The 27,982-nt window shown below is 46.3% G+C and overlaps 1 gene segment (V, D, J or C); it reads right to left on the reverse strand.

Moving 5' to 3' along the window:
• Window positions 1–841: 841 nt before the first annotated feature.
• Window positions 842–27,855, reverse strand: LOC126082194 (T cell receptor beta variable 6-4-like). The segment is given in 2 exon segments: window positions 842–1,326; window positions 27,798–27,855. Coding segments are annotated over 2 exon segments (528 nt in total).
• Window positions 27,856–27,982: the final 127 nt, after the last annotated feature.

Here is a 27,982-nt window from a genome sequence, read left to right on the forward strand (position 1 = left end):
GGAAGCAGAGGGCCACCCAGCGGTGGAGCCTGGAGCCCATGGTGGGTTGGGCAGGACTGGAGGATTTGCTGGGGCAGGGTTTTGTGCACATGAGCAGAGGAGGAAGTGTCCCTTTCCCCACAGTCTCATCAGTTCCCATGGCCTCAGGAACATGTGCCCACATTATAACACACTTGCATCACTGATTTGAATATGTATAAGCTCCCTTTGGAAACCCTGGCAGCATAGTGGTTAAGAGCTATGGCTGCTAACCAAAAGGTCAGCAGCTCGAATCCACCAGGCGCTCCTTGCAAACCGTATGGGGCAGTTCTACTCTGTCTTACAGGGTCGCTATGAGTCGGAATCCACTCTACTGCAGCGGGTAAGCGCTCTTTAAAAAAATTACCACAGGGGTCCTGGCCCACTGCCCCAGTCAAAGACCCATGTCCCCTGCATTCTCTTCTCTCTGTGAGAGACTATGTCTCCACGTCCCATGGCAAAGCCCTGCCACTCAAGTCTCCGCGCCACAGAAAGAGTTCCTCTCCACTTCTTTATGGAAGGAGACTTAGCCTTTATGGAAGGAGACTTAGTCCAGAAACACCGGTGTGTGATATGCCCTAGAGCATCTCCCCATGCTTCCAGAACCCACGAGGCTGTTACAGGGGGTTCAACTCCTCACTCCACTGCTAGGGGAATGCCCAGGTGTTCCATAGTCACTAAAATACGTCCACTTTCATTAACTGGACACTGTAGTTACAAACTCACTTTCCTTCATGGGGAGCAGGGCTGGCAAAAGTCGAGCATTTGGGAGCCAGGCAAGGGTCTCAGGGACAGGACACACTGCAGCTCTGTGTGATTGCTGCTAGCCCAGAGACACACAGCTGAGTCCCATCACTAGGTCCTGGCTGGCTGAGAGTGCCTTAAGCTGGACCTCACCAGCAACAGAGGCCCCTGCGCCTGCCACCCCAGCTCCAAGGTCCCCAGGCTCAGCGGGCTGCGTAGGTTTCCTGAACCCTTTTTGTGAGGGGCTGAGGTGGCTGTGCAGCGCTGTGGAGACACTGCTGGCACAGAAGTACACAGCTGTCTGCGACGGGACGGCCGACCCCACCGTGAGGGGGAAGTCCTTCGTGTTTGATCTGGAGACACTGTACCCCTCGGGGACATCGCCTTTGTAGGTATCAGGAGCACCATTAGAGTAGTGGATCAGCCGCAGGCCCAGTCCCGGGTCTTGTCGGTACCAGTACATGGAGTTCTGGTTCATGTCCTGGGTGCATTGCAGGGTAACATTCCCTCCTGTCCTTGTGATCTTGTGCCTTGGGGTCTGCGTGATGCCAGCATCCGTGTGCCCTGTGGGGACAGAGACCAAAGCTGGTGCGCAGGCCACAGGGAAAAGCTGGGGCAGGATCGGAAAGTCCCGGGAGAGGGGAGGCTCCTGCCCAGGACACACCTGCCCCCAGGACAGCCAGGACCACAGTGCACAGGAGGCGCATGGCAGGAACCAACTCTGGAAGGGCCCTTCTGAGATGTCACCCTCCTTTCCAGCCTGGCCCCAGAGCAGCCTGCCCCAGTGGCCACGCCCCCTCCCCCACCCCCTGGAAACTTCAGGTAAAAAACAAACATGCAGCCAGCAGCTCAGTGTGGGAGGAATGCAGTCCTCTGATTTGCACAAATCTAGTCAGGAGATGAGTCTTTCCTGGCTTCCCACAAAACAGTTTGTGGATTTCCTCCTTGACTCACTGGCTTTTATTTACCTAACTAACCCTGCAGTCCAGAAAGCCAGGGGAGATCTTTGGGGCTTCCTGGTGCTATTTATGACTCATGTGTCCCAGATATTCCTTCAAGAGTCCTTTTCTCATTTGCTTGGTTGCCCACCCTCCTGTTAACCTCCTTCCACCTGCAAAGACGCCCTCTGGAGTCCGGGCTCCAGATCCCAGGGCACCTCTTCAACCAGCACTCAGGAAGGTTTCACTTAGTGTCTCATCAATTCACTGACTGGTGGGATACCTGCCCACATCTAGCTAGATACACCCAGGCACCTGCTTCCTGGGTGTGGCCGGCAGGAGAATGGTCCCCAAACATATGCAGGTACCAATCCCTGGAGCCTGTGAGTTTATTAGATTTCATGGCAGGGGATTAAGGCTGTAGAGGGAATTAAGGTTGCTAATCAGTGGACAGAGTCCCTGGGGGTACAAATGGTTAACACCGTAAGCTACGAACCAAAAGGTTGGAGGTTTGAGTGCACCCAGAGGTGCCCCACAAGTAAGGCCTGGCCATCTGCTTCTGGAAAGTCAGCCTTTGAAAACTCCATAGAGCAGTTCTACTCTGACACACATGGGGTCACTATGAGTCAGAGTCAAATTGAAAACAGCTGGTAACTGGTGAAATTGCCCATGAGTGTTTTCTTCTGGAACCTTCTCCAGGGAGCAGAGCTGGACCCTGCATGCACAGTAGTGCCCTGACCACCTACATTCCGTAATTGCCCTGTGACTCATTAGAAGGTTCCACAGGAACAGGCAGATGTTTAAGGTCAATATTGTACATTTAGCATTGCAGACCCTGGAACCCCCAAACAAGAAAGAGGCTTATGTCATTTTAAGTTCCCTTTCCTATTTCATGTGATCCCATATCTTGTATAAAGTAGGGGGCATGTGCAAATGTGGGTTAAATAAGAGGAACTAACTAAGGAATGCCAACTCTTCATGTCCTTTCTCTCCTGGTAGGCCCCACCATGCATAGGAAGCCTCCCTAGCAAATCCCCCCTCCTCTCTGTGTGCAGCTGAGAAGACACTGCTGGAAACCCCGCACATACAGAACCCAACAAAACCAGGAACAGCTGAGTCACCTCTGACTCATGACGACTCCATGTGCGTCAGAGTGGAACTGTGCTCCGTAGGAGTTTTAGCAGACGGTTTTTCAGAAGGAGATGGCCAGGCCTTTCTTTTGAGGCACCTCTGAAGGGACTGGAACCTCCAACCTTTCAGGTAGCAGTGGAGCATGTTCACTGTTTGGACCACCCAGGGACAGCCTTCATAAAAGACCTCACACACCCTGAATCCCTGTGAGGGCTACAGTGCCGAAAACCTGGCCTTTCTCTCTTGGCATCTGTAGGACCCACGGGGGATCTCTGCCCTGAAGTCGTCAGGGAAGCGGCATGACAATTCCACGTGGTGCATGACCTATGACCTTCCTGCTCCTGCACAGTTGGGCCTGGAAAGGGGAAGCTGATGCAGGGATAGTTCTGCAGAGTGGGGTGGGGGGCCCACAGGTACCGGAGGAATGGAGCCCAGGGTGCCTCTTCCCTCTGCTCCTTGTTACCTCTGCCGGCAGGAGAGTGGCTTCACTTCTGTCAGTTGTGGTTCTGCATCTGAACAAACTGTCACTCAGTCCTTCCTCAGCATAGTTGTGTCAGGAGTGACACATGTTACAGGGATGAGCAGAGCAAAGAGCACCTGGGAAGCTCTCTCTCAGCAGGCCTGAGCTCAACCTGGGGGCTGCCCTCACTCTCACTGTCACTTCCTGAGCCGGGCAGAGGGCTTTGTGAACAGGGTGGAGGGGGTTCTGCAGGGTTGTGCAAGATCCTGGCACAGAGGGACATGGCTGAGTCCCCCCACTCCAGGGTGATCCGGTTCAACTCCGAGTGGAAGTCAGAGAATTGCTGGCCTGAGAACCGGTCATTGGTGTCACCTTTGTCTTGATGTTTCCCCCTCTAACAGTGAAATGAACCTTGGGCCCTCGCCCAGCGTCTGCAGAGAGGTGCCCAGAATGGGGGGAACAGCTCAGCATCACCTGCTGTCCTGGTACTTTGATCAGGTGTCTTGGTGTCTGGGTGACTCCGGAACCCACTGGGCCCATGGCAGGAGGGGGAGGACAAGGAGGAGATGAGCACAGGGGCGCTGATGGTGCCCCCAGGGGAGGGCCAACTCTGAGTGCGGGGCTCGCTCTCCACAGGACTCACCTGTCCCCAGGAGGCGAAACAGCACCCAGCAGTAGCTCCGGGAGCTTAGGGCCCCTGGCAGGGCAGCATCACTGCTTACTCAGGGTTTGGGTATCTAAAGTGAGAGAACTGGAGTCCTCGGCCTCATTTCCCTGATTAGGGGATGCCCTGTGACATCACTGTCTGATGTCATTGTCACTTCAGGCTGAGGCTTCCAGTGTCCTCTCCTCACCCCACAGGATTCTGCCCTGTCTGCCAAGCCTTTTACAGCAAGGGTCGGGTCCCCACACAGCATCTCTTCTGTGTCTCTGAGGCCTGGCTCCTCTGCCTGCCCCTGTCCTGCCTACCCCTCCACATTCCGGGGAGGTGGGGAACCTCTGCTGCCTGCAGGGCTCCATTTTAGACTCAGAGGCCTGAGCCTTGGTGTGCGGGAGGGGTCCCTGACTAAACTAGTCCCAGTGCTTCCTTGGGCCCCATGATATCCCCCAATGCCAGGCTCAACTAGGTTTGCCTATAAATTTCATGTCCCGGGCAGCATTCCAGTCCTCCAAAATGGGCCGGAATCTGGTCCACGTGATCAGGTCCAAAGGAGTCTAAACGAAAAAACCAAACCCAAAGTTGCTGAGTCAATTCCAACTCTCAGCAACCCTATGCGTGCAGAGTAGAACAGCTCCAGAGGGTTTTCTTGGCTGTTATCTTCATGGAAGGGGGCCCTGGATTGTTCAACAGTTAGCACTTGACTACCAGCTGAAAGAATGCCAGTTAAAACCCACCCAGAGATGCCTGGCAGGCAGTCCTGGTGACCTCCTTCTGGAAGGTCACAACCTAGAAAACTGTATGAAGCAGTTCAACCCTGATTACTTGGGCTTGTCATGAGCTGAAATCCGCTCAATCACAGTTATCTATGTATCCACCTCTGTATCCATCTCTGTATCTATAAATCTGTCTAGGTAGCTATGTCTCGGTCTACCCACCCATTCATCCATGCACCCACCCACCCACACACCCATCCATCCATCCATCTGTCCGTCCGTCCATCCATCCATCCACTCATCCAACCACCCATTCATCCACCCAACCACACATCCATCCATCCATCTAGAAAAGGTCCCTGAGTGACACTGTTTGCTCATACCTGCTAACATAGAGGTGGGTGATTCTAACCCACCCACAGACACCTCAGAAGACAGGCCTGGTGATTTGCTTCTGAAAGGTCATGTCACTGTCTTGAAAACCCTCTGGAGCTGTTCTACTCTGCAGACTTGGGGTCACCATGATTTGGAACCCACCCAACCACAAACAACAGGAACAATCTTCACAGGGGTTGGTTGACAGACCTTTCTTCGTCAGTATCCTGGGTAGGTTCAAACCACCAAAATTTAGGTTAGTAATCAAGTGCAAACCAGGGGCCAGGGTGTCTGAGCCTGACGGGTGCAGATTCCTCAGAAAGGCCTCTGTGACTCTACCATCCAGCACAGACTAGGCCCTCGGGGCTTGCTTCCCTCAGCCCCCCATGCAGTGGGCTCTGGGTGGTTTGTGCTGGCTCCCCCACACCCATCTGGTTGGAGCCATGGGAGGCTGGCCCCTGGTCCATTCTCCTCTTCCTCATGGCTGAGTGAGGCTGAAGGGAGATAATGGCAGGAAAGGAGAAGGTGGCAGGATGACCAAGAAACCTGGGTTACGGACTAAGGGATTTCTTGGGATAGGGGACTTTTGATGCTAAAACCAGGCCTGTTCAGAGCAAACCAAGACATACGGTCACACTAATTAGAAGTGGAAATGATTATACTGTTACCCTGGCTGGCTCGCTTTCTGTGGGGCTTCGTTTTATACTGGTTACTTTTCTCCCCTAAGACCATCTTTCCTAAAAGGCAGCCTTCTTCCAAAGCCACAGCGCTCAGCTGCCAGGGAAACCACACCTTCTTCTCCTTCCTTCAGACCAAGACAGGTAGGAGCCACCCACCTGTGCTAGCCCTCTAGGGTGCTTCTTCTTCCCCTGTCTAACCCGACCACAATGTTTCAAATAGTCCCTTCATTGCTTTTCCTCAATCCTGCCAGGATCCTGACTGATAGACCTAAGCAAACAAGCAAATAAATGAAAACAACCAAACTCATTGCCAGTGAGTAAATTATGACACATGGTGACTTCAGGTGTTACACAGTAGAACTGCTCCATAGGGTTTTCTTGGAAGTAATCTTTACAGAAGCAGATCACCAGATCATCACCATATCACTGGGTCAGTTCAAACCAATAACCTTCAGGTTAGTAGCTGAATGAAAACCGCTTGGACCACCAAGGTCCCTACTCCTACAGGTGAGAATGAGGCTTGGAGAATATATTTTGTCTTTAAAAAAGGAACAACCTCCTTTTTTAACAAAACAAAACAACAACAACAACAAAAAGAAGTTGCAATATTTTTAACAAAATTTGTAACATTCTGCTGAATGTGGTATTGACGGGGTATATTGAATATACCCTGCATTGCCAAAAGAACAAGCAAATCTGTCTTGGAGGAAGTGCAACCAGAATGCTCCTTAGAAGAAAGGATGGAGAGACTATGCCACACATAAGTTGGACGATTTTTCAGGAGAGATCAGTCCTTGGAGGAGGACATCATGCTTGGTGAAGTAGATGGTCAGGGAAAAAGAAGACCCTCAGCCAGATGGATTGACACAGTGGGTACAACAATGAGCTCAAGCATAGCAACAATTGTGAGGATGGCACAGGACTGGGCAGTGTTTCATTTTGTTGTGCATAGGGTCGCTATGAGTCAGAACTGGCTTGGTCACACCTAACAACAACAACAATGTGCAGAAACACAAGTTTGCACCTCCTACAATCAGCACTGCAGGAGAGTCAACAGAGGCGTGAGAAATGTGCTGTGTGAATATAAACTGTGTGCTTTGGGGAGCTAGAAACCTAAGAAAATCCAATAAAGAATCACTCTCTGCCCTTCCCTACCTGGGGACATTGGCCGCAGGGGCATTTGCTTCATAGAAACATAAAGAGTGGCTAACAGAAAAAAGACTGGGTTTGTGGAGCAAGGGGAACTCCCATGCCCTGGTATTGTGAATTGATACAACTCTGAAAAACTGCTCCAATGATCCTGGTAAAGTTAAGCATATGCCCACCCTAAAACCAGCTGCCCTGTTGCTGTCCAGTCGACTCCGACTCATGATGGCCCCACGTGTGTCACCCAGAACACTGCTTCAAACAGTTTTCAATGACTTCTTTCTTGGAAGTAGATCACCGGGTATTTCTTCCAAGGCACCTGTGGGTGGACTCGAATCTCCAACCTTTCACTTAGCAGCCTAGCATGTTATCCATTTGCACCACCCCGGGTATTCCATGTCTACCCTATGAGTCACTAATTCCACTCTTGTTTATATCTAAGGGAATGAATGCATTTACCCCCAAGGCTAGTGTAAGGATGCTTGGAGAAGCACTCTTCACAATAATTGAGGACTGGAAGCAACCCAGATATCCATCCAGAGGGAATGGATAAAGACACTGTGGAATACTTAAACAATGGTGTATTTCTCAAAAATGAGAAAGAATAAACTACTGATTCATATAGCACATGGATAAATTTTTAAAAAAATTTTTTTAAAAATTTTATTATGCTTCAAGTGCAAGTTTACAATTCAAGTCACTCTCGTATAAAAAAATTTATATACACCTTGCTATATACTTCTAATTGCTCTCCCCCTAATGAGGCAGGCTGCTCCTTCCCAACACTCTCTCTTTTTATGTCCATTCCAACAGTTCTAACCCCTCTTCCCTCTCATCTCCACTCCAGATAGGAGATACCAACGTAGTCTCAAGTGTCTACTTGATCCAATAAGTTCATTCTTCACCAGCATCTTTTTCTATCCCATTGTCCAGTCCAATCCCTGTCTGAAGAGTTGGCTTTGGGAAAGGTTCCTGTCCGGGGCAAACAGAAGATCTGGGGATCATGACCAACAGGGTCCTTCTAGTCTCAGTCAGACCATTAAGTACGGTCTTTTTTTTTACAAGAATGTGGGTTCTGCATCTACGGCTCTCCTGTTCCCTCAGGGGTTCTCTGTTGTATTCCCTGTCAGGGCTGTCATTTGTTGTAACCGGGCACCATCTAGTTCTTCTGGTCTCAGGCTGATGTAGTCTCTGGTTTATGTGGCCCTTTCTGTCTCTCGGGCTCGTAAATACCTTGTGTCCTTAATGTTCTTCATTCTCCTTTGCTCCAGGTGGGTTGAGACCAACTGATGTATCTTAGATGGCCGCTTACTAGCTTTTAAGACCCCAGATGCCACTCTCCAAAGAAGAATGCAGAATGTTTTCTTAATAGATTTGATTATGCCCATTCATGTAGATGTCCCTTGAAACTGTGGTCCCGAAACCCCCACCCCTGCTACGCTGGCCTTCAAAGCACTCAGTTTATTCTGGAATCTTCTTTGCTTTTGGTTAAGTCCAGTTGTGCTGACCTTGACTGTATTGTATGTTGTCTTTCCCTTCACCTGAAGTACTTTTTATCTACTACCTCATTAGTGAATGCCCCTCTCCCTCCCTCTCTCCCTCCCCTCTCTCGCAACCATCAAAAAATACATTCTTCTCTGTTTTAACTATTTCTCGAGTTCTTATAATAGTGGTCTTATACAATATTTGTCCTTTTGCAACTGACTAATTTCACCCAGCATGCCTTCCAAATTCCTCCGTGTTATGAAATGTTTCACAGATTCATCACTGTTCTTTATCGATGCATACTATTCCATTGTGTGAATATACCATAAATTATTTATGCATTCATCCGTTGGTGGGCACCTCGGTTGCTTCCATCTTTTTGCTATTGTAAACAGTGCTGCAATGAACATCGCTGTGCATACATCTCTTCGTGTAAAGGCTCTTATTTCTCTAGGATCTATTCCAAGGAGTAGGATTGTTGGATAATATGGTAGTCCTATTTAGCTTTTTTAGGAAGGGCCACTCTAAATCGATTTCCAGAGTGGATGTACCATGTTTCATTCCCACCAGCAGTGTATAAGCGTTCTAGTCTCTCCACAACCTCTCCAACATTTATTATTTTGTGTTTTTTGGATTAATGCCAGGCCTGTTGGAGTGAGATGGAATCTCATTGCAGTTTTAATTTGCATTTCTCTAATTGCTAACGAATTAATCTGTCTTGGAAGAAGTACAACCAGAATGCTCCTTAGAAGCAAAGATGATGAGACTGCATCTTACATACTTTGGACATGTCAGGAGGGATCAGTCTGGAGAAGGACATCATGCTTGGCAAAGTACAGGGTCAGTGGAAAAGAGGAAGACACTCAACGAGGTGGATTGACCCAGTGGCTACAACAATGGACTCAAGCATAACAACAATTGTAAGGATGGCGCAGGACCCGGCAGTGTTTCATCCTGTTGTGGATAGGGTCCCTATGAGTCAGAGTCAACTTGACAGCACCTAACAACAACAACGACAACGGCTAATGATCGTGAGTATTTCCTCATGTGTCTGTTAGCTACCCAAATGTCTTCTTTAGTGAAGTGTCTGTTCATATCTTTTGCCCATTTTTTAATTGGGTTATACATCTTTTTGTAGTTGAGTTTCGGTGGTATCATGTAAATTTTAGAGATCAGGAGCTCATCGAAAATGTCATAGCTAAAAACTTTTTCTCAGTGAGTAAGTAATCTCTTTACTCTTTTGGTGAAGTCTTTGGATGAGCATAGGTGTTTGATTTTTAGGAGCTCCCAGTTACCTGGTTTTTCTTCTGCATTGTTAGTAATGTTTTGTATACTGTTCATGCCATGTATTAGGGCTCCTAACATTGTGCCTGTTTTTTCTTTCATGATCTTTATTGTTTTAGATTTTATGTTTAGGTCTTTGATCCATTTTGAGTTCGTTTTTGTGCATGGAACTAGGTATGGGTCTTGTTTCAGTTTTTTGCAGATGGATAGCTAGTTATGCCAGCACCATTTGTTAAAAAGACTGTCTTTTCCCACATCTCACTGATTTGGGTCCTTTGTCAAATATCAACCGCTCATATGTGGATTTATTTATGTCCGGATTCTCAATTCCATTCCATTGGTCTATGTATCTGTTGTTGTACCAGTACAAGGCTGTTTTGGCTATTGTGGTGGTATGACAGGTTCTAATATCAGGTAGAGGCCTCCCACTTTGTTCTTGTTTTTCAGTAATGCTTTCCTTACCTGGGGCCTCTTTACCTTCTGTATGAAGTTGGTGATTTGGTTCTCAAACTCATTAAAAAATGTCGATGGAATTTGGATGGGAATGGCATTAATCTATAGATTGCTTTTGGTAAAATAGACACTTTTATAATGAAAAGTCTTCCTATCCAGGAGCAAAGTATGTTTTTCCACTTACGTAGGTGTCTTTTGGTTTGTTGCAGAAGTGTTTTGTAGTTTTCTTTGTATAAGTCTTTTCCATGTCTGGTAAGATTTATTCCTAAGTACTTTATCTTCTTGGGGGCTCCTGTAAATGGTGTTGATTTTGTTATTTCCTCTTCCATGTTCTTTTTGTTGGTGTAGAGGAATCCAACTGATTTTTGTGTGTTTATCTCATATCCTGATGCTCCGCTGAACTCTTCTATTAGTTTCAGTAGCTTTCTTGAGGCTTCCTTAGCTTTTCTGTGTATGAGATCATGTCATCTGCAAATAGAGATACTTTTACTTTTTTTCTTTGCCAATCTGGAAGCCCATTATTTCTTTATCTAACCTAATTGCTCTGGCTAGGACCTCCAGCACAATGTTGAATAAGAGTGGAGATAAAGGGCATCCTTGTCTGGTTCTCCATGTCAAGGGGAATGCTGTCAGGCTCTCTCCATTTACGATGATGTTGGCTACTGGCTTTGTTTAAATGCCCTTTATTTTGTTGAGGAATTTTCCCTCTATTCCTATTTTGCTGAGAGTTTTTTTCATGAATTGGTGTTGAACTTTGTCAAATGCCTTTTCTTCATCAATTGATAAAATCATGTTATTCTTGTCTTTTGTTTTATATGATGGATTACATTAAATTTTTTTCTAAAGTTGAACCATCCCTGCATACCTGGTATGAATCCCACTTGGTCACGGTGAATTATTTTTTTCGATATGTTGTTGAATTCTGTTAGCTAGAATTTTGTCGAGGATTTTTGCATTTAAGTTCATGAGAGTTACAGGCCTCTAATTTTCTTTCTTTGTGGTGTCTTTACCTGGTTTTGGTATCAGGGATATGCTGGCTTCAGAGAATGAGTTTGGGAGTATTCTGTCTTTTTCTATGCTCTGAAATACCTTTAGTAGTAGTGGTGTTAATTCTTCTCTGAAAGTTTGGTAGAACACTGCAGTGAAGCCACCCAGACCAGGGCTTTTTTTTTGTTGGGAATTTTTTGATTACCTTTTCAATCTCTTCTTTTGTTACGGGTCTATTGAGTTGTTCTACCTGTGTGTGTGTTAGTTTAGGTAGGTAGTGTGTTTCTAGAGTTTCATCCATTTGTTCTAGGTTTTCAAATTTGTTAGAGTACAATTTTTCATAGTAATCTCATACGATTCTTTTAATTTCAGATGGGTTTGTTGTAATATCGTCCATCTCATTTCTTAGCGGGTTATTCGCTTTCTCTTCTGTTTTTCTTCCATCATTTTGGCCAATGGTTTATCAATTTTGTTGATTTTTTCAAAGAACCAGCCTTTGGTCTTGTTAATTCTTCCAGTTGTTTTTCTGTTTTCTATTTCATTTTGTTTTGCTCTAATTTTTCTTATTTGTTTTCTTTTGGTGCCTGAGGGTTTCTTTTGTTGCTCTCTTTCTATTTGTTCAAGTTGTAGGGATAATTCTTTGATTTTGGCCCTTTTCTCATTTTGTATGTGTGCATTTATTGCTATAAATTCACCTCTGAGCATTGCTTTCTCTGTATCCCAAAGGTTCTGACAGGAAGTGTTTTCATTCCCATTGGATTCTATGAACTTCTTTATTCCATCCTTAATGTCTTCTATAATCCAGTCTTTTTTGAGCAGGGTATTGTTCAGTTTCCAAGTGCTTGGTTTCTTTGCTTTTTCTGTTATTGATTTTTACTTTTAAGGCCTTATGGGTCAGAGAAGATGTTGTGTAATATATCAATGTTTTGGATAATCTAAGGCTTGCTTTATGATCTAATATGTGGTCTCTTCTAGAGAAAGTTCCATGTGCACTAGGAAAGAAAGTATACTTGGCTACTGTTGTGTGGAGTGCCCTGTATATGCCTATGAATTCAAGTTGGTTGATTGTGGCATTTAGATCTTGCCTGTCTTTATTGAGCTTCTTTCTGGATGTCCTGTCCTTCACCAAAAGTGGTGTGTTGAAGTCTCCTGTTATTGTGGAGATGTGCATCTCGCTTTTCAATGCTGTTAGAGTTTGTTTTATGTATCTTGCAGCCCTGTCGTTGGGTGCATAAATATTTAATATGGTCATATTCTCCTGGTATATTGTCCCTTTAATTATCATATAGTGTCCTTCCATATCCTTTAAGATGGATTTAACTTTCAAGTCTATTTTGTCAGAAATTAATATTGCCATACCTGCTCTTTTTTGATTGTTGTTTGTTTGATATATACATTTTTTCCATCCTTTGAGTTTTAGTTTGTTTGTATCTGTAAGTCTAAGGCGTGTCTCTCGTAGGCAGCATATAGGCAGATCATGTTTTTTAATCTATTCTGCCACTCTCTGTCTCTTTACTGGTGCTTTTAACCATTTACATTCATTGTAATTATGGATATCTCTGAATTGAATGCTGTCATTTTGATGTCTTTTTTTGTGTGTTGTTGGCAGTTTCTTTTTCCCACTTAACCTTTTGTGCTGGGTAGATTATCTTTCTATATTGTCTTTTGCTCATATTTGTTGTTGTTGATTTTGTTTCTGCTGAGTCTCTATCTTTTCTTGTATTTTATTTTGATGTGTGGGATAGTTTGTCTCCTTTGAGGTTACCTTATTATTTACCCCTATTATTGTAAATTTAAACCCAACTTTTATTTCTTTGTATGGCCTTGTCTTCTTCTCTATATGAAAGATCTACGACTATATTTCTTAGTCCACCTGGATTGTTTTAATGTTGTCTTCTTTTACGTAATAATATCACTCTTTCCCTGTTTTGAGCATTTTATTACCTTGATTTATTTTTGGGATTTCCCTGCCTGGGTTGACATCTGATTGCTCTGCCCAGTGCTCTAGTCTTGTGTCGATACCTGAAATTATTGATTTTCTAAACAAACAACTCCCTTTAGTATTCCTTGTAGCTTTGGTTTGGTTTTTACGAAGTCCCTAAACTTCTGATTATGTGGAAATGTCCTAATTTCACATTCATATTTGAGAGACAGTTTTGCTGGATATATGCTTCTTGGCTGGCAATTTTTTTTTCCTTCATTTTTTATACACATTATCCCATTGCCTTTTTGCCTGCATGGTTTCTACCCAGTAGTCCAAGTTTATTCTTATGGACTCTCCTTTTGTTGGCGACTTTTTGTTTATTTCTAGCTGCTCTTAAAATTCTCTCTTTTACCTTTGGTTTTGGTAAGTTTGATTATAATATGTCTACCGTATGTGGAGTTCAATGAGAATCTTGGATAGATATCTTCTCATCTTTCATGATATCAGGGAAGTTTTCTGCCAAGACATCTTCAACAATTCTCTCTATACTTGCTGTTATTCCTCCCTGTTCTGGAACTCAATCACTTGTAGGTTATTTCTCTTGATAGAGTCCCATGAGATTCTTAAGGTTTCTTCATTTTTTTAATTTTTTATCTGATTTTTCTTCAAATCTATTGGTGCCAAGTGCTTTATTTTCAAGTTCACAAATTCTGCCTTCCATTTGCTCAATTCTATTCCTCTGACTTTCTGTTGAGTTGTCTAATTCTGTAATTTGGTTATTATTCTTCTAAATTTCTGATTGCTTTCTGTCAATGGATTTTCCAGCTTCTTAAATTCTTCATTATATTCCCGAATAACCGTTTTAATATCTTCCACTGCTTTATCTGTCTGTTCCTTGGCTTGTTCTGCATATTGCCTGATTTCCTTCCTGATATCTTGAAGGATTCTGTGTATTAATCTTTTGTATTCTGCCTCCAGTAATTTCAGGCAGGCACTTTCATCTAGAAGGTCCCTTGATTCTTTGTTTTGACAGCTTGTTGAGGTGATTATGGTCTGTTTCTTTATGTGCCTTGATATCGACTGTTGTCTCCGAGCCATCTATTAGTTTTTGTATTAATTTCTTTTATGTTTGCTTACTGTGTTGTAGCTTCTTGCTTTGTTTTGTTTTAATATGGCCAAATGGGTTGCTTGAGTGAGCTAGCTTGATTATTTTCTCCTTTGGAGTGCTGACATCCTGTCCGCAGATGTCTACACCTGTTATCAGGTATATCAGTCCATTCACTTTTCTTGTATGAATTCAGCTCAGGTTGCCAGGTAACTGATCATCAAGTGTGTGGTTCAGGCAGTGTCCTACAGTCTAAGAGGGGCAGGGGTGATCGGTGTGGGTTCTGGTATCTGGCTGCCGCAGGGTGTCATGCTCTGAAAAAGGCAGATGGCTGAGAATCTTCCCCCTTGTGTCTCTGAGGAAAGCGTGTCCCTGTTCCCTAGAGTGTACAGATGGGTGGGTTCTACAGATGGACCATGGAAACCCTATGTTTTTGGTTGTAAGGACTGGGAGGTACGAGTTATCCTTGGACCTCTTTTGCAGGTGGCTGGGTGAACTGAGTGAAGCCACCAGTCCTTAGGACCCTGATGTGGGTAGGTGAGGACCCTGTATAATAGGTAAAGTGGTGTCAACCATCAAACACCCACCTGTCCACTGCACAGCTGAAACAGTTGTAGTCTGCCAACAAGGGCCTATTCTCCTCAAATAGGCCCACACAGATCAATGCAGGGGGGAAAGGTACTCAAAGTCCACAGATCGCTCATGCCTAGACTGGAGCCGCTTCTGTCCTAAGCTCACCAGGTTAGTGGAGCTGGCAAATAATCTTTTCCCCCAGTTGCAAATTTATTCCTTCTCCAGGGCCTAGAGGATGGCTCAAGGCACTCAACAGAGCCTAGGGAAATGAACAGGCACTGAAGCATGCTTGGGGGTGGGGGGGTGCAGTAAAATATACATGATAATTTATCTTTTGCTGAGAGTGCCATTTGTCTCTGGTTCCGGAGGTGCGAGTAGGCTGTGTGGCTGGCTGCTTCTCCCTGAGGAAACTGTGGCCAAACACTAGTACCAGCGTATCACCTCAGCTCCCGGGAATGGTACCTAAGGGCTCTGGGGGATTCAGGTCTGGCAAATTCTCTCAGCTTCTAAACCTCCTCTTCCTCCCCCTGACCTTCAGTTCATTTTCTAACTTTGCCTCTGATGTTCAGGGCTCCTAGCTTGTCATAAATACACTCGTTTCACTTGTTTTTTTTGGTCTTTATTGTCAGAGGGCTCACTGGAAGTGTCTGTCTATTCTGCCTTCTCAGCCCCGCCTCCTAAAAATATTTTTTAGGAAAAGAATTCAGTAAAAAATAAATATTTACTACATGAGTCCATTAATACAAAGTTCAAGAACAGACGAAACTCATCTATGGTGATAGAAAACTGAAAAATGGTCACCTCTGCAAGATTGATGAGAAAGGAGACAAGAAACCTTTCTTACTGGATGGAAATCTGCTTTATCTTGATCTGTGTTCTGTTTGCACAGGGGTCTACATTTATCAAGTTAACCAAGCTGTACCCATGTTTTGAGCATTTGGCCCTCTATTAAGGATAAAAAAATAAATGAAGTGAATATACAAGCACATACTTGTATTCCATTAGTCCATTTTAAAAAGTATTTAAACACACACAAAAAGAGAAGACGAGAAAGCTCAAGTAGTCACATAAACTACTGAGAATTTGAGAAGTGTCTGTGACAGAAGTATAACATCCAAATTCAGGGCTGAAATAAGCTGCACTGCAAGGAGACACTGAGGTGCAATGGAGGAAGCAAAGCTGTAGCCAATGTCAAAGGAAAACAACTATACAAACAAGTCAGAGTTAACAGGGTCTATTGAGTAAGAAAATGTGTGTGAACAGAGAGCACCCCAAACTAAGGATGGTGAGGGGAACTTTGGCCTAGGAAAGCCACTTTAACTTGTAGCTCTATAAAAAGAACTTTAACACAAAACTTCAAAAAATAAAAACATACTTCAAAGGCTGTTGAATTAATTTCATGTACCCGGGACTTCATAATTTGGCCTAGTGGTCAGCAGTTTCTCCCTGTAGCCATTGGCTTTTAGCCAAGTGTTCATTTGGTGACTGGATTGGCTCCCCTCTCTGGGACCTGGGGTGCTGGGTGTGGGCATCCACAATCTTGTTGCAAGTGGCTTTTCACCCTGGGAAGTCCACCCCTGGAACTCCCAGGCTTGGAGCTCATTCATCCGCGTTAAGAACTGGCTTTCAGTTGTGGGCATTCACCTGCAAAGTGCCAAGGAGGGATGTGGGCTGGAGGAGAAGTAACTTAATGCCCAGTATTACTCTGTCATCTTTTAAAAGAAAAAAATGGAGGAGTTCATGGGTCTTAATGCAATCCAAAGCAATGGTTATTTCAGTTCCTTCCTTAATCTACCCTTGAGACAGCCTCAAAACCCTCCAAAACCTCCCCTATGCCCACAGGGGCTTGGTAGAGACTTAGCTTGCAGTCTCTGGCTGATAATTCTACTAGCTGATTATCTCCGGGTCCGATGCTGTTGTCGGGGGCATCTATTAACATTTCCCCTGAGTGGTTTGTTTCCTTCTGGGTTTCATACTCTGTGAGTTACTTTTTTTTTCCTCCAGAGAATTGTTATTTGATAGAGGCAGTAGTGGTTCAGAGGTAGAATTCTCACCTTCCATGTGGGAGAACCGGGTTCGATTCCCAGCCAATGCACCTCGAGCGCAGCCACCACCCGTCTGTGAGTGGAGACTTGTGTGCTGCCATGATGCTAAACAGACTTCAGCAGAGTTTCCAGAGTAAGATAGACTAGGAAGAAAGATCTGATGAGCTACTTCTGAAAATCAGCCGAGGAAAGCCCTACTGATCACAGTGGTCCAAATCCATGGCCCATCATGGGGATGGCACAGGTCTGGGCAGCATTTGGTTCCACTGTTCATGGGGTCGCCATGAGTCAGGGTGAACTCGAGAGCAGCTGAAAGCAACAACAACCACCACCACCCGGTAGTACTAAGGTTCAGGTGACATGATGTAATCGTTTTAGAGTTGGAGAATGCCAGATCACCCGGGAGGGTTTAAAGCTGCTCAGTGTCCTCCTCCTCCTTTGCTCATCTCCCTTAAGAAGAAAATGAACGATAAATGTCAGATTGGGGGTGACTGCCATCTGCCTAACTCAGATACCCACAGTATTCCAGACTGATGACGTAGAATGAAGTGTTATTAGCATTCTCTCTCTCACACACACACACACACACACGCACACACTCATGCACACACACGCTCACAGACACATGCACACACACTAACATATACACTCACACATGCACAAACACATGCACATACTCAGACAATGCACACTCACACACAGACACACACATGCATACACACAAACACACTTACATGCTCACACATACTCCAACCGACACTGAGGTTCCCACAGCCCCAAAGACTGAGCTTCCACTGCAGGGAGATCAGGAGGAGCTTTGGTGCCTCTATAAGGTGGTTTCCTCCTGGTTGAGATGGGGCCCCCTGAGGGATATCCACTTGCACAGTGACTGCCCTTTGTGCATTGGGAGTGGCTGGATGGCTGTGTGGCTCTGAGGCTGAGCTACTGGCACAGAGGAATCCCATCTGTTTGGGGCCCACTGACCCAGGGTCAGGGGGAAATGCTGGCTCTTCCTGAGGAGATCTTCTACCCAGCTGGGATGTCTCCTTTGCAGTGCTGCCAACATTCCCTGAGTAGTGGTCATCTCAGGCCCTGCCCTGGGTCTTGTCCTCACAGGACATTGCAAAATGACCATGTCCTGAGAACACACCAGGTCACCTTCTTCCCTGCCTGTGTAATGAGGTATGTTGGCATCTGGGGGATTCCCTCATCCTTGGGACTGTTGGAAAGGTGGACATAGTGAAGACAAGGTTGGGAAGGTTGCTTGACCTTGTGAAGATGGGGAGGGCTGGGAGCCAGGGCTTTGCATTCGCAGAAGAGTGGTTTCCACCAGGCCTGTGGTCACCTGCTCTCAGCAGACAAAGGGTTACCCAAAGGAGCTTGGGGCTCCTGCCAGGACAGGGCAAGGGGGACCACCCAGCCCAATGCTCTCCTCTTGCTCCTCCTTGGAGCTCCTTCTCCTCCTCTTCCTTCTATTCGTCCTCGTACTCTTCCTTTCCTTAGTTGCTCTTCCTCCTCCTCTTTCTCCCTGTTCCTCCTTTTATTCCTCCTTCTCTTCTTCCTCCTCCCCCTTTCTTCCCTTCCTCCTCTATTTCTTCCTCCATGTTCCCCCTCCTTCTCCTCCTCATCTGTTCCTTCTCCTCCTCCTCTCCTTCCTAACCCTCCTCTTACTTGAAGCCCCTTGTCCAGTGGACATTTGGGTCAGCCCTCCCTCAGGTTCTCAGGGCCAGGTCCATCTGACTGCAGGAAGGACAGGATGAGTGAGGCTTAGTGCACTGAGTTCAGGGTAGACCCCACCCCAAGGCGTTTAACTTCCTCTCTTTGCACTTGTCCCTAGCATTAAGGCTGGGGGCCCACAGATCTCCCACTGTAGGTCTCATTAGTAATCAGAGGGACCTCCCACCTCTCTCAGAGCTATAGCTAGCCTAGCAGTAACTGAGAGCTTCAAACACCTGCCTAATATTAGATGTCTTAAAGTTTTTCTTATCCCTTCCGGTGCTGGGTGTCTCCCCCAGAACCTCCCAGAGCCCCCTACACCTCAGTGGTACCACAGTGCCATCTTGTAGCCACAAAAGGGAAGAATCATCAAGCTTTATCCCTTCTGCCTTGGCCCAAGGGATTCCAGGAAGTTTTTGCATATTCAAAACCAAACACCAAACCATTGACAAAAGATTCTGACTTATGACAACCTCACGTGTTACAGAGTAAAACTGAGCTCCACAGAGTTTTCTTGACTGAAATTTCTATGAAACCAGATATCTAGCCCTTTCTTCCCTGATTGCAGTGGGTGGATTTGAACTGCTGACATTCCGGTTAGTAGTGGAACACAAACTTTTCGGCCACCCGGGGGCTTCTGCGTAAGCGGCAGAGTGCATATTCCAGGATATTCTGGAAGTTTTGCAATCAACTTTCTTGAACCCTAATCCCAGCACTAGTCCTAACCCTATGTGGTGGTTAACGTTATGTGTCAGCTTGGCTAGGCCATGGTTCTCATGGTTTGGCAGAAGTTATGTAATCATCCTCCATTTTGTGATCTGATTTGAGCAGCCAATCAGGTGGGAGGACACTTTCCTTGGAGGTGTGGCCTGTATCCAATGTATGTGGTTGTTCTGGCAAAGCTCATACTCTCTCTCTTGATCCTGCACTCATCTCATGGTTGACCTCCAGTTCCTGGAGACTTTCAGCCTGCCACATGACCTGCAGATTTTGGATTCACCAGCTCCTGCAACCACGTGAGTCAAGAGAAGCCTCCAGCCTGACACCTGACCTGTGGATTTGGGACTTTCCAGCCTCCACAATTGTGTGAGCCATTTTCTTGAAGTAAATCTTTCCATGTGTCTTTATATATACTCCTCATTAGTTTCGCTCATCCAGAGAACGAGTCTAAAACACCCAAACTCTATTCCTTCCAGTTACTATGTTTACTATCCCAAGCTCATTCTACTTAACTCCTGTGGCATATCTGACACTTATCAACTAACTGGGATTTTCTCCCTTACAACCACATTCTGAAAGGGAGAAAAATAGAATGAGGGATAGAAAGAAATAATTATCTAGTCCAAAATACGAAGAAAAACCCAGCACTTGAAGTAGAAGGAAATCCTTTTGTCTCCGTTACCGAAGATATACAAAAAATTCCTGTCCTCTGCCACACACAGGAGATCATCAAAGTAACCCCAGTAAACACAAATCAGGAGAGGTTTGGGCAGACATTTCTGTCACCTTCTAATGATTTCCATCCATCCACCTACAGCCAAAGAGCTTCAGAAGTTCTCTTGTGGTCTGGCTTCCTCCTACACAAAGGTCTGCTGATGTCCTAGTCTACTTCTTTCTCTGGGAAGTGGAGGACAGAGGAAGACTCTGCTCAGGCTTCCAGGAGAGGCAAGGAGAGAGGAGGAGTATGCGGTTTGTGTACAGGAAGGAGGTGGCCATGCCACGCTGTGGCTAAGCTACTGGCACAGAGGTACACGGCCGAGTCCCCTGGCTCCACAGGCTGGATCCTCAGTGTGGAAGACCACCCCTCAGGCCTCTCCACAGAGAACCAATCCTTAGGCATCCCTGATTTGTCTACTTCATTTTCATTCTGGAAATATGTCAGGAACACCAGGCCCTGCCCCCGGGTCTGCCAGTACCAGAAAAGACCAGCATGACCAGAAATTGGATCACACCTGAGGGCTACAGCCTGGCCCTTCCTTGTGACCCTGTGCTTGGGGGCCTGGGAGACTGCAGCACCTGTTTGACCTGAGGAGACATACCCTTGGGACAGAATGGAAACAATGATGAGAATCAGCACACAGACAGACACACACACATCACACACACCACACATACACTCACCACATACAACCGCACACAAACCAGACATGCACACACACACCACACACACACGCATACACACAACACACACACCACAGACACGGGCATAACACTCACCACATACACTACACAAACACACACCCCACAGACATCACACTCAACCCTCACACGCACCACACACATATACCACACACTCACACCACATGAAAGCACACACCATATACACCACACACACATGCACACTCACACATGCCCCCACGTGCACACACACACACACACACACACACACACTGGAACTACTTGGTGTCCAGGGACTCGCCTGCCACCAGGAGGCAGATGGCTGCCCAGCAGAGGAGCCTGGACTCCATGGTGGGTCAGGCAGGACTGGAGACGTTGCTGGGCCAGGGACTTTGTGCACATGAGCAGAGAAGGGGGTGTCCCTTTCCCGACAAAGCAGGTAATATCACACTCTCATCAGACCCCATGGCCTCGGGATCATGTGACCATATGACAACACACTTAGATGAATGATTTGAACATGTAACACCAGACTCTCCTGAGAGGCTCCCCGAGCAGAATGGCGCAGGCACAGTGCACGTGCTGAGCCTGTGGGTCCCTGGGATGCAGGGTGAGGATGTTCTGCTGGAAAGCTGACACGATGTTCTGCAGATCAGAAATCTGAACGGAAGTACGCAACCGAAAATCACCCTTACAGAGGTAATAGCTGAAGACTGAGAAAAAAAAAAACAATAATTCATGCACGACATTGAAAGTGAAAAGACAAATGAATTGAGTAGGCATCCCTAATTAAAAAAAAAAAAACCTGTTGCTATTGATTCAATGCCGACTCATAGCTACCCCACAGTACAGGGCAGAATTCTCCCATAGGATTTCCAAGGCTGTAATCTTTGAGGAAGTAAATTGTTACATCTTCCTCCTGTGAAGCAGCTGGTAGGTTCCAATAGTTAAGCTTTTGGTTAGCAGCCGAGCGCTTAATCACTGTACCACCAGGGCTCCTCAACATTCCTAATAAAAACCCACATTGAAGGACAGCACAAGACCAGGCAAAGTTTCGTTCTGTTGGACGTAAGGTTAGTCCTTAGTCAGAGCCGACTCAAAGACCACTCACAATCAACTCATCATTGGAGTTGGGGAAGAAAGGAGTTTCCAGGAGGGGGGTGAGATTAATGTTTTAATTCTCAACCTCCTGTGGAAGACAAGTGAGAACGCAGGCAGGACCTGCAACAAGGCTCCTAAGAGTCGGATTGGGAGAAAAATGGATGCGGGTGCCTAGAAAAGAGGTGAACATAGCACTCTACCTCTGTTACTGCACAGAAGAGAAGGGTGAACCCCCAAGCTAATGGAGTAGAAACTATCAGAGGCATTTTTAGTGTGTGGACCTTACTTTATAGCAGAGAAGCAGCGTTTGTGCCTCCTGTAGGTCTTGGGATGCAGCCACCTACCTGTGTCTCAGGCCCAGGGCACGTGCTAAGGGCATCGTTTCTGCTTTTGCTAGCAGCTTTTGCTGTCCTAGGATCTTGGCGATAACAGTGTGATGCAGACTGTGAGGGAAAACTCAGAAGCTAGAGTCAGAAGCCAACTCTTTGCTTTAAAATCCCTTGTAACATACAAAATAAACCTAATCTATGCCACTGGTATTCAGATATCAGCAGGGTACCCATGGTGGACAGGTTTCAGCTGAGCTTCCAGGTTAAGACAAACTAGGAAGAAGCGGTCTATTCTGACAAGAATCCGCCAGTGAAAGCCTTTGGAATAGCCATGGAACACTGTCTGATATAGTGCCAGAAGATGAGCCTCTCAAGTTAGATGGCACTCAAAAGACTAGTGGGGAAGAGCTGCCTCCTCAAAGTAGGGTTGACCTTAATAACGTGGGTGGACTCAAACTTTCGGGACTTTCATTTGCTAATATGGCACTACTCAAAATGAGAAGAAACAGCTGCAAGCATCCATTAATAATCGGAACCTGGAATGTACAAAGTATGAACCTAGGAAAATTGGAAATGGTCAGTCAAAAATGAAATGGTAGGCATAAACATCAACATCCTGGGCATTAGTGAGCTGAAATGGACTGATATTAGCCAATGTGAATCAGACAATCGTACGGTCCACTATGTCCGGAATGACAATTTGAAGAGGGGCACTGTTGCATTTATTGTCAAAAAGAACATTTCGAGATCTATCCTGTAGGACAACGCTGTCAATGATAGGAAAATATCCATGCGCCTACAAGGAAGACCAGTTAATACAATTATTGAAATTTACGCACCAACCACTAAGGCCAAAGACGAAGAAATTGAAGATTTTTACCAGCTTCTGCAGTCTGAAATTGTTCAAACATGCAACCACGATGCATTGATACTTACCAGTGATTGGAATGTGAAAGTTGGAAACAAAGAAGAAGGATTGGAGTTGGAAAATATGGGCTTGGTGATAGAAATGATACCAGAGATTGCATGATAGAATTTTGGAAGACCAATGACTTCTTCATGGCGAATCCCTTTTTTCTTCTACATAAATGGCAACTATGCACATGGACTTCGTCAGATGGAATACACAGGAATCAAATTGAATACATCTGTGGAAAGAGATGATGGAAAAGCCCAATATCATCAGTCTGAACAAGGCTAGGAGCCGACTGTGGAAGAGGCTATCAACTGCTCTTATACAAATTCAAATTGAAACTGAAGAAAATTAGAACAAGTTGACAAGAGCCAAAGTACGAGGTTGAGTATATCCCACCCGCATTTAGAGACCATCTCAAGAATAGATTTGAACACTAATGACCAAAGACCAGAGGAGTTGTGCAATGAAATAAAGACATCAGACATGAAGAAAGCGAGAGGTGATTTAAAAGACAGGAAAGAAGGAAAAGACCAAAACAGATGTCAGCAGAGACTCTGAAACTTGCTCTTGAATGTCAAGCAGCTAGAGTAAAAGGTAGAATTGCTGAAGTAAAAAGAACAGAACAGAAGATTTCAAAGGGTGGCTTGAGAAGACAAACTAAGGTATTATAATGACATGTGTGAAGAGCTAGAAATTGTAAACCAAAGGGAAGAACACACTTGGCATTTCTCAAGCTGAAAGAACTGAAGAAAAACTCAGGCCTCAAGTTGCAATAGTGAAGGATTCTATGGGAAAAATATGAAATGACACAGGAAGCATCAAAAACAGATGGAAGGAATATACAGTCACTACATCAGAAATAATTTGTCAACATTGAACCATTTTAGGTGCTTGGTAGAGACTTAGGTGACAGTCTCTGGGTGATAATTCTCCTAGCTGATTATTTCCAGGTCAAGGCTGCTGTCTGCTCCATCTATTAACATTTCTCCTGGGTGGTTTGCATCCTTGTAGGTGTTGTAGTTTGCAACTGACATTTGTTTTCCCTCCAGAGAATTTTTGTCTGATAGGGGACAGTGGTGGTTCTTCCTCCTCTATTTCTTCTCCCTTTCTCTCCTTCCTCCTCCTCTTCTTCCTTAGAGCCCCTCCTCCAATGGAGAGTTGGATTAACCTTCACCTCGTTTTTTTTTTTTTTTTCGGGTATCAGGCCCAGTCCCTGGTGACTGCAGCAGTGACAGGGTGAGGCCCAGTGCACCGAGCTCAGGGTAGACCCCAACCTATGGTTTCTCATCTTCCTCTCTTTGTACCTCACCTGGTATAAAGGCTGTGGGCCCACAGTTCTCCCCCTGTGGTTCTCCTTAGCAATTTGAGGGACCTCCCACTTCCCACAGTGCTGTAGGTAGCCTGGCAGTAACTGAGAGCCTCAAGCACCTGCGTAATATTGGATCAGTTAAGTTTTTCTTAACCCTTCTGCTCTTGGGCAGCATATCTGGACCCACCCAGGACCCCAAGATTTCAGTGGTGCCACAGCACCATCTTTTGTTCAAAAAGGGAAGCAGCATCATAGTTTATCCCTTCTGCTCTGGCCCAAGGGATGCTGGGAAGTATCTGCATATTCAAAACCAAACCCCAAACCATTGCCTTTGATTCCAACTTGTGAAGAACTCATGTGTTACTGCAGATTTCCAGCCCTTTCTTCTGTGGTTCTATTGGATGGATTTGAACCGCCAACCTTTCAGTTAGTAGTTGAGCATAAACTTGTGTGCCACCCAGGGACCTCTGCATAGTTGGCAGGGTGCATATTCCAGAACATTCTTGAAGCTTTACAAGCAGCATCCTCTAGCCCCAATCCCAGCACTAGTCCTAACCCGAGATGGTGGTTGATGTTATGTGTCAGCTTGGCTAGACCCTGGTTCTCAGTGCTTTGGCAGAAGTTATGTAATTATCCTCCATTTTGTGATCTGATGGGAGCAGCCAGTCAGTTGGAAGGGCAGTTTCCCTGGGTGTGTGGCCTGTATCCAATATATATGGATGTTCTAGCAAAGCTCCTACTCTCTCTCAATCCTGCACTTATCTCATGATTGACCTCCACTTCCTGCAGAAGCCTACAACCTGCCACCCACCCTGCAGATTTTGGATTCACCAGCTCCTGCAACCACGTGAGTCAGGGGAAGCCTCCTGCTTCACACCTGACTGGTAGATTTGGAACTTGCCAGCCTCCACAATTCTGTGAGCCCTTTCCTCAAAATAAACCTTTCTATATAAATTTATACACACACTTCACTGGTTTTGCTCCTCTAGAAAACCCAGCCTAAAACATCCTAACTCTATTCCTTCAAGTTACCATGTTTAACATCCCTATTCTACTTAAATCCTATGGGATATCTGACAGTCATCATCTAACTGGGATTTTCTTCCCTTAAACCACGTTCTGAAAGGGAGAGGGGCAGACCTGGGGATAGAAGGAAATAATATCTACTCTAAAACAGGAAGAAAAACACAGAACTCGAGAGTAGGATTTCTTTCTACATCCATTACTGAAGACACACAAAAATGCCCTATGCTGGCCACACAGGAGACATCAACGTAACTCGAGTAAACCAGCTCAGCAGAGGACTGAGCAGACAATTCTGTTACCATCTAATGATTTCCATCCACCCACCTACAGCCACAGCACTTCAGGAGTTCACCTGTGGTCGGGCCTCCTCCTACACAAAGGTCAGCCGATGTCCCAGTCTACTGCTTTCCCTGGGGAGTGGAAGACAGAGGAAGGCTCTGCTCAGTCTTCTAGAAACAGAAAGGAGAGAGGAGGAATATGTGGTTTGTGCACAGGAAGGAGGTGGCCATGCCGTGCTTTGGCTAAGATGCTGGCACAGAGGTACATGTTCGAGTCCCCCTGCTCCACAGGCTGTATCCTCAGTGTGGAGGAGGACCCATCAATCCTCTCCAGGGAGAACTGAGCCTCAGGCATCCCCACATGTCTACTGCATCACTGTTTCAGACATTGTTTCAAAACACCAGGCTCTGCCCCAGGGCCTGTTCGCTCCGGTAGAGGCAGCTGTGTCCCACAACTGGATCGCTTCTGAGGGCTATGGCCTGGTCTCTCTTTATGACCGTGTGCCTGGGGGCCTGCGAAACTGTAGCAAAATGTGAACTGAGGAGACAGCTGCTGGGAAAAGGATGGGGACAATGATGGGAATCATCAAACAGACAGACAGACACACACACACCATATATGTTCACATACACACACTCACACATACTCCATCCACACTCTAGAACTACCTGGCATGCAGGGGCTCACCTGCCCCCAGGAGGCAGAGGGCCACCCAACAGGGGAGCCTGGAGGACATGGTGGGTCAGACAAGACTGTGGGATTTCCTGGTTCAGGGTCTTTGTGCACATGAGCAGAGGAGGGAGAGTCCTTTTCCCCAAAAGGCAGATGAAGACACTGTCTCATCAGTCCCCGCAGCCTCAGGATCATGGGATCATATTATAACACATATGGATGGATGACCGATTTGAATGTGTATAAGCTCCTTTTTAAAAACATGGCCCCATGGGTGCTGAACCAGGGCTCCAGGGCTGTCTGGACAGGGAGACCTCACACCATGTCTATAAGCTTATGTTCTCTCTTACCACTCGCCCGTCTGCCAGGCACGTTCATTGTGAAACACGTCCAGCATCTCAAATGCCCGACCAAGGACGATCCATTGGGCCGTGTGTCTGTGCCTGTCACAGCAAATCCATCCTCCTGGCCACACTGCTCAGAATCTCCGTCCTTAGTTAAAGCGTGCACTGGGGGCTGACTTGGCTGGGCCAGGACGAGTTTGAAGTCACTGGCGTATCCAGGAACACAGGAGAGGAAGTGATGCCTGGGCCAGTGTCTGAGTCTGGAGCTCCTATTCCTTCTTCTGGTCAAAGACCTACATCACCTGTGTTCTCTCATCTCTATGAAGGACTCTGTCTCCATGGCCCACAGCAAAGCCCTGCCACTCACATCTCCGTGCCACAGAAAGGGCTCCTCTCATCCTCTTTATGGAAGGAGACTCAGCCTCATCATCCAGAAACACCAGTGTGTAATATGTTCTAGAACGTCTCCCTGTGCTTCCAGAACTCGTGAGGCTATTACAGGGGGTTCAACTCCTGATTTCACTGCTAGGAGAACACCCAGGTGTTCCAGGATGACTAACATATGTCCAATTTCATTAACTGGATAGTATAGTTACAAACTCCCTTTCCTTCAGGAGAAGCTTAGGAGCAGTGTTGGAGAAGGCCTAGCGTTTGGGAGCCAGGTGAGAGGCTCAGGGGCAGGACACACTGCATCTCTGTGCATTTACCATCAGTAGGTCCTGGCCGGCTGAGGGGGCCTGGAGGTGGACCTCAGCAGGTGCAGATGTCCCTGAACCTACCATCCCAACTCTGAGGTCCCCAGGCTGAGTAGGCTTTGAGGGCCTCCTGAGCCCTTTTTGTGCAGGGCTGAGATGGCCGTGCAGTACTGTGGAGGCACTGCTGGCACAGAAGTACACAGCTGTCTGTGAGGGGACTGCCGACTTCACCGTGAGGGGGAAGTGCTCCTTGTTTGATCTGGAGACATTGTACCCATCTGGGATGTCACCTTTGTTGATATCATCAACATCGGTAGAGTAGTGGATCAGCCGCAGGCCCAGTCCCGGGTCTTGTCGGTACCAGTACATGGAGTAGTGGTTCATGTCCTGGGCACATTGAAGAGTCACGTTCCCTCCTGTCCTTGTGATCTGGTGCCTTGGAGTCTGGGTGACGGCAGCATCCATGTGCCCTGTAGGGATAGAGACCAAAGCTGGTGCTGAGGCCACAGAAAAAGCCTGGGGCAGGATTGGGAAATTCCAGGATAAGGGAGGCTCCTGCCCAGGACCCACCTGCCCCCAGGACAGCCAGGACCACAGTGCACAGGAGGCGCATGGCAGGAATGGACTCTGGAGGGGTCCTCTGAGATGTCACCCTCCTGTCCCAGCCTGGCCCCAGAGCAGCCTGCCCCAGTGGTCAGGCCCTTCCTCCCCCAAACCTCAAGTCAAAAACAAACATGCATCCAGCAGCTCAGAGT

Source organism: Elephas maximus, chromosome 8, assembly GCF_024166365.1.
Source record: "Elephas maximus indicus isolate mEleMax1 chromosome 8, mEleMax1 primary haplotype, whole genome shotgun sequence".
In the NCBI taxonomy this organism is placed as follows: Eukaryota; Metazoa; Chordata; class Mammalia; order Proboscidea; family Elephantidae; genus Elephas; species Elephas maximus.